Source organism: Diabrotica undecimpunctata, chromosome 3 (assembly GCF_040954645.1).
Source record: "Diabrotica undecimpunctata isolate CICGRU chromosome 3, icDiaUnde3, whole genome shotgun sequence".
NCBI classification, from domain to species: Eukaryota; Metazoa; Arthropoda; class Insecta; order Coleoptera; family Chrysomelidae; genus Diabrotica; species Diabrotica undecimpunctata.
This window is the reverse complement of record NC_092805.1, coordinates 101,054,815-101,067,192: the sequence shown is the minus strand read 5'-3', so window position 1 is coordinate 101,067,192 and position 12,378 is coordinate 101,054,815. Positions and strand designations below refer to the sequence as shown.

Below are 12,378 nucleotides of genomic sequence, written 5' to 3'. Positions count from 1 at the left end.
TATGCATTTTTACGAAAAAATCATGGGACTTTTAAGCTGTATTAATAACTACCTAGAATTACATACGATAAATGCCGATATTAAAAGGAGCAAACAAGAATTTTTCCGTCAACAAGCTCTTACAACATTCTTAGCAGGCCTACGAGAACCAATGGGCTCTGTTATCAGAGCAATGAGACCAGGAAGTTTAGCCACGGCAATAAAATACGTACAGGAAGAAAATAATGTTCGATATCTTCAAAAAAATCAAATAAATCAACCTTCAACATCAGGAAGAAGCGAAAATTATCAAGAACGCCGACCTCAGAGACAGCAGATGCCTGTACAAATCCAGAAACCATTGTACCAGCAGACAAATTTTGCACCTCCACGATGGCAGCAACCAATGAGACAATTCTATCCGCAGAATCAATTTCAGCAACCACATCGGCAACAAAACTTCGATCAATTTAGACAAAATTCAAACCCTCCAGCATTCAGGACCCAGAACCAGTCAAATGTATGGGCACCCAAACCCGGACAGTCAAAGCAGTCTAGACCAACACCTATGAGTGGAATATCAGAAACCACAACCAGAGGCCGTCAAAATTTTACACCAAATTACCGGGCGCAGCCAAAATTCACCGTAGAAGAACTTTACAATATACAATGCCACGGAGATGAGCAAGAAGAGAATGCCAACTACAATGATTACTACGAACCTGATTACGACAATTTTCTACAAGATACATATGAAAATCAACCAACCGAGTACGAAGAAAACGTAAATTTTCGAGAGGACCCACCAGAAGCAATCGGAACGTAATTGAACTTCATTCATTTCCCGACAAGAAGGAGCTACCCTACATCGAAATTTCTAAGCCTTCTTTACGACTTTTAATCGATACAGGATCTACAAAGTCATTTCTTAACCCAGAAATAGCTTCTTCATATTTTCCAAGTTACATAAAACACGAACCCTTTGTCGTCACATCAATTTTTCAAAACTACTCCCAAAAATATTGTGCCGAAATTCCTTCATTTTCAGAATTTAATTCTGACAGCAAAATGAAATTCTACCTCTTTAAGTTTCACAAAACTTTCGATGGTCTTATTGGCCTCGACAATCTAAAACTCTTCGAAGCCCAATTAAACTTCCCTAAATCGCTCCTAGTTACAAAAGATTCTACAATCCCCATTAAATATTACGAAACAAATAAAACACAATTTTATTCCATTCATTTGGAAGCAAATTCTATTAGCCAAGTGAAAATTCCTGTCAAAGAAGAAAAAGGAACCATCATTATTCCTACCCAAAAAGTACAAGGCGTCGTAGTACGAGAAGCCCTTACTAACGCCGAGAACCACCTCGCCTGGACCGAAATTGCCAACTTCACGTCAGACCCCATTCATCTTTCTCTTATGGAACCACTCGAAAGCAAGAAAATAGACATTCAAGATTTCCATATATATTCCATGGAAACAACCTCCGGACCAGACTACAGACAAGATATCGACGACTTAATTAAAACCGAACATCTTAACGAAGAAGAGGAGGAACAAGTTCGCCACCTATGCCGAAAATTCTCCGATATATTTCACCAACCAGACACTCCTCTCAGCTTTACTAACGAAGTTAAACACCACATCAGAACCAAGGATGAAGAGCCTGTATATACGAAATCATACCGGTATCCGTATGTGCACAAGGAAGAAGTAAAGAAACAAATCTCTTCAATGTTAGAGCAAGGGATCATTCGACCAAGTCAATCACCATGGTCCTCGCCTATTTGGGTCGTGGCAAAGAAACCAGATTCATCCGGTAAAATAAAGTGGAGAATAGTAGTAGATTATAGAAAGGTCAACGAGAAGACAATTGACGACCGATACAGAATTCCTCACATTAGCGATATTTTGGACAAATTGGGAAGATGTCAATATTTTACGACCCTCGACTTAGCAAGCGGATTTCACCAAATCGAGATGGCTGAAGAAGACATTCCCAAAACAGCATTTAATGTGGAAAATGGACACTATGAATATTTAAGAATGCCTTTTGGACTTAAGAACGCTCCGTCCACGTTCCAACGTATGATGGACAACGTATTGAAGGGACTTCAAGGAGAAATATGCCTCGTCTATATGGACGACGTAATAGTGTATTCAACATCACTACAGGAACACATAGTAAATCTCACAAAAGTATTTCAACGACTAAGAGAAGCCCGACTAAAAATCCAAGTCGACAAATGCGAATTCTTAAAAAAACAAGTTAATTTTCTAGGACACGTAGTCACACAAGAAGGCATAAAACCGAATCCAGCGAAAATTGAAGCAATAGAAAAATACCCAATACCGAAAACAGCAAAAGAAATAAGAGGATTTCTTGGACTACTGGGATATTACAGAAAGTTTATTCGAGACTTCGCAAAAATCACGAAACCTCTAACAAGATGCCTGAAAAAAGATGCAAAGATCGAACATACACCCGAATTCGTAGAATGCTTTGAAACATGCAGGAAATTATTAATGAATGAGCCGTTATTGCAATATCCAGATTTTTCCAAACCGTTTAACCTCACAACAGATGCCAGTAACTTCGCTATCGGTGCAGTACTTTCTCAAGGACCAGTTGGCAGTGATAAACCAATTGCCTTTGCTTCCAGGACACTAAATGAAACCGAAACCAAGTACTCCACAATAGAAAAGGAAATGTTAGCAATGGTGTGGGCAACTAAGTATTTTCGACCTTACCTATTTGGAAGAAAATTTAAAATACTTTCAGACCACCGTCCTTTGCAATATCTATTCTCCCTAAAGGAACCCAACTCCAAACTAGTACGTTGGAGATTAAAATTAGAAGAATTTGACTACGAAGTAATTTACAAAAAAGGCAAAGCTAATACAAATGCGGACGCACTCTCTTGAATCGAAATACACACAAAGGAAACTAAGGACATCGATTCACAAATTAAGAAAGTCTTCGATGATTTAGTAGACATGGAAGACGATGGATGGTCAACGACTAATAATCCAGATGCAGATCGAATAATCGACGAGATTGTAGAAGAAAAAGCAACAGAATTAATTCCAGCAAACATCCCAGAAGATATTGTTGAAAACGAAGATCAAAACATGGACGAAGACGGAAATGAAACAATACATACAGCAGTAGAAAACCCAATTCTTGGTATACCTATTTCGGAAAAACCACTTAACTTCTACAATAACCAAATTATCGTCAAAATCGTCAACTACAATCCACGACCTCCAGCAATTATACAAACCTTTCCGAATAAAAGACGTTATCATATCCAGCTGTCGAAAGATCAGTTAAAAGCTGATACCATAAAAATTTTTAAGGAACATCTCAACCCGAAAAAGAAGTATGCAATTTTATTTGAAGCAGAAGAAGCAATTTTTGCAGAAATTTGCGAAATTATCAGGAAAACTTTTAAACACAACGCATATGACTTAGTAAAGTGCAATCTTTTATTGGAAGATGTTAACCTAGAAGAACAACAAAAAGAGATTATAAAAAACTATCACGAAGGTCAAATCACGAAAGTCAAATAAGGAAACGATATTACTGGCCTAATATGAAGAAGGACATAGAAGATATCATAAACTTTTGCGATATATGTCAAGAAAATAAATACGACAGACTTCCTCCCAAACCAAAATTTATGGTTACACCAACTCCCACTAAACCACTGGAAATAGTTCACATTGATTTATTCCAGGCTGATGGACAGAAGTTTCTAACCATAATAGACGCATTTTCGAAGTATGGGCAAGCCTACCCAATAAATGGAGGAAATGCAATCAATGTACTCAACGCCCTATTGATTTTTATAACACATCATGGACTCCCAACAATGATAGTAGCCGATAATGGTACGGAATTTAAAAATGGAGTAATACAAGAATTTGTAGACTCTCATAAAATCTCAATCCACTATACAACACCAGAGAATCCGCAATCCAACGGGATGATTGAGAGATTTCATTCTACGTTAATCGAACATCTTCGAATCCTAAGGAACACCAAAGCAAAGCTCTCGATTAAAGAACAAATGCTATACGCTATAATTGGGTACAATAATTCCATACATTCAGCAACGAAGTTAAGACCCATCGACATATTAAACGGACATATCGACGCAAAAGATCCCTTTGACGTTGACATACAGAAAGTAATACTGAACAATTATATCCAAAATCATAGAGAGATAACAAAGGAATTATACAAGGAAGTAAACCAGCAAATACAAGAGAATAAAAATAAAGTCATTGAAAATAGAAATAAATCGAGACAAGACCCTATTACGTATAAACCAAGTACAAAAATCTACACACGGAAAACAGTTACCAGAAATAAATTACTTCCGCGATATTCCGCAAAACATATAAAAAGAAATAACGAAGTGACAGTTCACAAGAAAAACATAAAACACCAACCTAAATCAAAAACTAATTCTGAACCTTTCCCACAGGATCACCCTGACGACGGGAGAGGAAGTGAAGATCAAGGACCTGAAAGACAACCCAGGAATAATTCCCCTCAACCTGGGACAAGCAAAGATTCATACTAGTACACACGATTTTATACACCTTTTCAAACTACTACCAATAAAGGAAGAATTAGACAGAATTGAAACCCAGTACGTTGCAGTGACCACAGCAATTCAAAATGGACTTAGCCATCCGTATTTTAGCAGTTTACAAAATTTCGACCAAGCTCTTAGATATCAATTAAAATCAGCTCAAGAAAAATTCTCAACAATTTACCCCTATAGCAGAACAGAAAGAGGGTTAATTAATGGAATAGGAAGCATTATCAAAGCAATTTCTGGAAATCTAGATCAAGATGACGCAGAAAAATACAACAATGCTATAGAAACCTTACAGACGAATCAGGAAAATCTTATAAATCATCTTAATCGTCACATTAGCTTGAACAAGAAGATTATAAAAGAGTTCAACGAAACTATCACATTACTAACACATAACCAAGAAATAATAGCAGAAGAAGTAAATAATATCAGCACGAATCTCAATACATTCATTTTTGACTTCAATCATTATTTGCAAGCAAGGAATGTTCTGGACCAATTAAATTTGACCCTTCAAATTATACTCCAGTTACTTAATGACTTAGAAGAAGCCATTACCTTTTCTCGTGTAAACACTCTCCATAACAGTGTGATCAAGAAAGACGAAATAAAATGGATCATCAATAAAATGCTAGAACACCACAAGGCAGACCAACTTGTGTACATCGAAGAAGAGGACATCCTAAAGTACTACGACATCATCAAAGTAGATGCCTATTATTCAAACCGTACTATTATATTTATCCTTCATTTTCCTGTCCTATACCCTGATTCCTTTACTTATTATCATTTATTTCCTATACCTACCGCAAATTCTACTACAATCATTCCTCCGGAACCATATCTCCTCATAAACGAAAAATCCTTTCAATATTTGGAAGAACCATGTGCCCGAATCGACACAAGATATCTTTGCCAAGAGGAAACAATACTAGAAGCAACGAAAACTGATGACTGTATCAAACAAATCCTGCAGTTGAGCACCCAAGAAGCTTCTTGCCAATACACCCCCGTCCAAACTCGAGATGTCATCATTCAAAGATTATCAGACGCCCACTATATAGGAATATTCCCCGAATCAACCAAAATTACAACTCGATGTTCTACAACAAAAATTTTGGGCCTAAAAGGAACTTATCTCATCAATCTTCCGCCCAAATGCGAATTCAAACCCCAATCCAGAGTTACATAAATTCAAGGACAACCATCCCAGAGCAACCGCTAATGCTTCCCAAAATAAGGACCATAGATATTCAAACAGCGATTAAATTCAAACCATTAAGGATAGATCACATCCCCTTAGACAAACTGCATGAACTCTCTAAGGAAGAGGAACATCTAGAGACAATTAACCCGAAATTATGGAACCATAGCCATAACCATTTTTGGATGACTCCTTTATATATCTTTATTACAATAATCTGCCTCTATATATGTTACAGGTATAAAACAATCAACAAAAAACCCAACTCTAGCGACGAAACTCCAGAAGAGGCCAACTCAACAGTTCTGTTCGTCCCTCACAAAACTTCTTCAGGGGATGGAGTAGTTACAGTACAATGACCGCTACCATCCAGTAAGTTCCACCACGTGGATTCCAACACGGGGGTACCGCTTGAACATTCTGGACTAAATTGCGACGTATTGAACAGCAAGATCAGCAATTAATAAATTATAAAAACACCATGTTAAAATCAATATTTTTCAGTCTGATTAATTAAAAGTCTGATTTAAAATATAGTCTGATTTAAATTATTATTGTTGTTACTAAAATCTTTGTAAGTCGAAATAAAAGTTTTAATTGTGAAGTTCAGTTTTTAAAAAAGTGTTTTTCCCAAGAACATTCATAATTCGCGCATTACACCTCATGGGGCTTAACGTGTAATACTGATCTGTAGCTTTCAGTTCAACGATCTTTGTATCACAAATATCTCACAAGCAACAAAACTTCACACAATCTAATCGCTTTTGTTAATCTTACCATAAAATTTCTGATAATACTAGTTTTACTAATCTGTAAATTTTAAAATGTAATTAAAATAATACAAAAATGATTTTTTGTTACTAAACATGAGTTCGAGTTTTTCACAATGCATTCTTGAAATTAATAAAAACATCATATTTGTCATTAATATCGCCTATACACGTATATATTATTATACAGATAAAAATCTCATTATCTCGACTAACAGAAGATTATTTGGACTTTCTACGTTTTATCTGATTGTTCTAAACATTAAACAATTCGTTTTTTGTTTATTTATAATTAAACCTTCACTGGATATGCCATTATGCATGGTTCAAATTCGCATAGACCTGCTACTTAATAAAACCCTATAATAAAGAGTCTAACAGTGTCAAATCGGACGATCTCGGTGGCCAGCTCACATCACCTCCTTGAAATGACCATGCCTTCAAATCGCTCGTGCAGAATGTCCAATGTGGCATGAGCTCTATGGTACGTAGCGCCGTCTTGTTAAAACCACATGTCGTTGTTAAAACCACATGAGAAAACCACATTTTGCACGGGTGCGTCCCAATTCTCAATGCAAAATTCGCCAAGTTGTGGTCAGTGAAAGGACATGTTCTTGTGAGCAACATGAAATCGATTGCTTCGGATTCTCCTCTACACTCTCACGGAGAGCGGCGATGTTTTCGGCACATCTTGCGTTTCTTGTTGTGCATGGCTATGGGTGTTGGTTGATTGTTTACTGAACGAGTGGACTCAAAAATTGATTCACGACACTGCGAGTATTCTTCTAACTAGGACGATTATGGCGACCGGAAAATGGGCGAAACGTTGCCCGAACAGATGCAGCCTTAACCATATGGCCGCTACCAACTGTAAAAGTTCGGAAATCTCTATTGAAAGACTGTCTACATATGTGTCGGTGAATAGATGATTACTATTTAAACGAGAATTTTTGAAAAAATACCTCTCTTTCATGTAAGTTTTCTTTTAAAACAGATGATACGTAATTTGTATCATCTGTCATCGCCAGAGCGATGAACATCCACTTATAAACCCAATTGTTCCCTTATTTATAAAAGGAACATAGGTTGACGTTTAGAAAAAAAAAGTTTTTGTGAACTATATTTACTAAAGGTATTCAATAATGGCCATATTTCCGATCCAGATTTTTTGCAAATACTAGTTATAATTTTGTAGCATTTGTTTACCGGTTATATAAAATTTTTACCGTGTACTCAATTTTTTTAGAAACTTTTATCCTGATAAATATACAAACAAAAATCGTTAGCGTGTAATTCAATGGCGCACTTAAGCCACATTTTTTATGCGAGAAATGTTTCTCATATAACAAATTTCTCTTAAAGTCCATTTCACCCTTAAAGCTGGAATATGTTTTCAACTCAACTTCAATTCTGTTTCAAAAAACGTCCACTAATTCTTGGAAATGCTTTCGATTATGTACAACTTACTCGCAGTTTTTTTGGATGAAAGTGGAGAGAAGGGGCACTCACCAGGTAGTCGTCGTAGAGCCAACAAGTGCGGAGGCACTGAGAGAGCTTTCACCCCAAGGGAGATCATCCCCGATGAACCATCCTGGAGATGGTATCCGTAATATCGTCCTCGCACTGGAGACGCCATCTCAAGTCTGCTATTAATTAGCACTCCTCTTAAACCCTAGAACAATTGATAAGCATATTCATTTGAGCTGGAGTAGCTATAGTCTGACACACTTCGTTTTGGCTGCTGTCGTTTTGAGTTTACAGAAACTGGTGTGATCCCACATCCACTATTTGTGCATTCAGTTTTTTTTTGGACCAATTGTGAACATTTACAACTGTCAGACATAACTTTTACAATTCTATATCGTCTGTCAACAAAACCAGAAGATAGTGAATAGAACTTATGAACTTAGCATAGTGAATAGCAACTAGTGTCATAATTATCCTGTTTGTTCAGTGCTAAACCCACGTAAACTTAATTCTTATTTTTTGTGCAAACAAGGTTTAAATGTTTTCGTTTATATTTTTGAACACATTTAATCTTTCTCATTAAGAGAAAGGTCTATATAAAGATTAATGAGAAATCAAGAACGTTACGGCCTTCTCCAGCTGATTCTCCAAGGGAAAGTAAATTCTAAAAGAGGACCGGGAAGAAGACGCATTTCCTGGCTTCAAAATTTACGAAAGTGGTATAACACGACTACCACTGAACTGTTCCGCGCTGCAATAAACAAAGTAAAGATAGCCGTGATGATCGCCAACATCCGGAACGGATAGGCACTTTAAGAAGAGAAGATAGACCTTTCTCAATTTAGTGCTAAAGTGAAATATGCAATACCTTTTTTACCAATAATTAATGTTTTTTGTTCTATTTTTCAAATACTTGTGATGACACCAATTGTTTAAAAAGTTTAGTTTTTGAAGTTTTGATCTTTACTTTACAATTTTTATAGCAATTATGATTTTTAATTGTTTATTTTTTTATGCAGTTATAAATATTAATTATTTTGGAATAGTTTTTATTCTAGTAGTACTTCTCGATCTTTTAATATACCTACAAGTTTTTTTTTTATTTTTTGCGTATATAGATAGTTTTCTTCACTTTCTCCACAAAAACAAGGAGACGTCCAACAAATTGTCTGTTTCTTTTTAAAATCTTTCTCCCTTTTTTATAATGTTGAAACTCTTAACCCGCTGCAATCTCGCCGCAAACACGAGTGCCGTTCAAAGGTACCAATTTGTAGATCCAGCTGCATCCTAACATCCATAGACGTTTTGGGTTTTCATTACACTTATAGCGTATAGCACGTGGTGCTTTTTGTTTTTACTAATTACAAATCCCTGGTTTAAAGAAAATAGCGACCAACATGCTCAACTCACAGTTTTTTTATCAGTGGAGGAATTGCCATTAGGCGGAGTTTTTCGTCGCTTGTCGCTTTCAGATCAAATTTCTTAAATAGATCAGTGACCATCGTACCGTGCCATAAGGAAGTGTGTGTTCATAAAAAATGGATCCGTGTTTTATATACTTAGTATACAAATATATAATTGTTCACATAATAAATAATGCAAGAATCCTCAGACGTAAATACACTACATGCAGAATTAAGGCAATGGTTTTTATAATCATCTGATGATGAATCCCACAAAGATGGTCGATTTTCAATTTCCTCAATACATAGTACACCATCGAAGTGTTCCGTGGCAACAACACACGTCTTCACACATCGATACACGTCTGCAAGCTAGCAAAATAAATTCCTATCGAACCATCCATGACAATAAACGCGTTGCATAAAAGCACTAATTTAATTCAATGTACTTATAAAATGTCTGTCGCGACGAGTTCACATCTCACCGACATTGATGCATAAAAGTGCACATATAAGTCAATTACTTTAGGGAACACCGCGTTTTTGTCGCTACGCGACATGCGACAAACAACACCACTACACTAAATACCACTCAAGTCGTCTAGACATAATATTCTTACTACCACATTTTGAAGATTTCTACGTCTCTAGTTTACTACAATTCTACGAAGTCAGCACGACCGAGTGGAAGCTAAGGACGTCTCAATTACGGGTATCAAAGACATTTAGGTTTTATCAGCTTTCTCCCAGTAGGCACGGCTCTGCCGGGAGTAAACACTCATTCCCTAACTTCTCATGGGACAAAAATGGACCAGAAGCAAACAAAGCAGCCTTAATCATCGGGAAGGTTTAAATACCTGTTGAAGTAAGATATCTACAGCAGATACTAAAACCTATCCAAAACCCATTAACACAGACCTAAGGTACACAAAAAAGATCGTTCAAATCATTCAAAGATTATATTTTATGGACAGTCTATCCAATCACAAAACTGAAATAGAAAATGTTTCACAGTTTTAAGGTATTTATACCTTCACATCTAAAGAATTCACTATATGGTAAAATGTTTTTAAAAGTAAATACTTTGAAAACTTTTCAAAGAAAGCACCTACAGCACCAGTTGACTGTTTTCCTTAATCTGTTGACAATCCCCAATCGTTGACAATTTACAGCTAAAATCTTCCTCACACCCACACCATCTTTTCCCCTTCCTACCTACTGGCCTACCCTTTTTTTCTCTTAGGTGTAGATAATATAGTATAGTGTAGTCATCTGTCTGTGCTGTATATTTCTTATAAGAGCCTAGAAGCGATATTATATTATATGAACTTCTTGAGATAACATTTGCTTTAGAAAGGGTCATGTTTCTGACTCATATATCTTTACTGATCAGATGAGTGTCTTATATATTGTTAATTTATTTTTGGCTTAGGCTTTTGCTCTTTAGGTATTTGCTTAATACAAAGTAACAATTGTTTGCTAGTAATATCCTTCTTTTTTATTTCATCCATTGTTAAGTTATCATTGGTCATGAGGGTCTATATAAATGTTATTATCAGTTGGCGCTAGAGCCCTTCGTGAGCCCTGGCCTGCCTCAAAACATTCTTCCAACCATCCCTATCGAGTGTCTGTCTTCTCCACCCTCTTACCCCAATCTCTCTTAAATTGTATTGGGTAAATGTATTGACTTGAAATGATTCCATGGATAAATGGATTGACCACAAATTCAATAGGGTTCTTCCTTGAACCATGAGGAAAGGTATGTATCCGAGAGTATGTAAGTTTCAAGACTATATGGTTTGAAGAGTTATCACACAGAGAGACAGCAGACAAACATGCAGATAAGGAATGACATCCGGAAGGATCTCAGTTTCTTAATAACATGGTTAGATAGTACATATATTAAATTATGGAGCATATTATATGTCCATACAGCTTTTAAGAAATAAGAAGAGAGCATAAGTTTTTCATGGTGATATCAATCTTCAGTACTGAAATCAGCACTAAAAGGAGAATGTAATCTATGAAAAGAAACCAGCCCTATTCCAAAAAAGAAATGGGTCATATTTTAAAATGAATACATATGTATATTACATTAAAAACCTAATAGTTAAAAAAATATACCGGCACACAAGCAATGTTAAATTAAGTATAGTAAACGTGAGACACTTACACAACATTTGCGAACTTCGTAGCCCAAGTCTCCCATGTTTCTTCTAGCATTTCACCATGGGGGTCGACTATTTTTACTCCATTATCTGCCTCGGGGTTGTGAGAAGCAGTGATCATCACACCTACTACAGCTGAAAATGAAAATATTTTAGCTTCATAATATTTCGATAAAACTTTTTATCAGAATTTTTATTTCAGCAAAAATACTATCTACATAATATTATAATGAACTCGTTTTAACCAAGGCTTGACAAATTAGATAAGTGCGGACAATAAATAATGTACCATTAACAAAAGTTCGCAATAATCTCAAATTTATGGAAAAAGGTATTGATAAAAACATGTGCTTTTTGTATTGATAGAAAACATTAAATGTGAAACAAAAAAAACTATGTTGTTTCACTTCATACACAAGCGAGAGGCCAAGTGTTATGAGAGCAGGTGACTCTTCACATAACAAATCATCGCTACAACAGCTGCCACTCAAACCCGCCAGATTAACTGACCCAAATCAAAAACATAGACGTGAGTCTAAATCTTCAAAAAACATTTATTTGTATATCATGTGTGTCTAGCGTGTATGTATGGGAAGATCATTGATAAAGTTGTGAACGGATTTTTGGGAACATCCTACAATTCAAGAAGAATGACTTATTCAAGTTCCCTAAGATTCATACATTTAAGAACTCTGTTCTCTGCAGAACATTACATTAACATTTACATGACAGATTCACTGTTTGAATATATTTATGAATCTAATCAATTAT

At 35.9% G+C, this 12,378-nt stretch overlaps 1 protein-coding gene across 1 annotated transcript in view; it reads right to left on the bottom strand.

Annotated features, from left to right (window-relative positions):
• Positions 1 to 12,378, bottom strand: part of nst (phosphoglucomutase 3-like protein nst) — a 67,434-nt gene that overhangs the window by 52,674 nt on the left and 2,382 nt on the right. Inside the window, exon 3 of the mRNA XM_072526413.1 lies at positions 11,613 to 11,742. Within this exon, the coding sequence (XP_072382514.1) occupies positions 11,613 to 11,742 (130 nt within the window). The remainder of the gene's footprint in view (positions 1 to 11,612; positions 11,743 to 12,378) is intronic.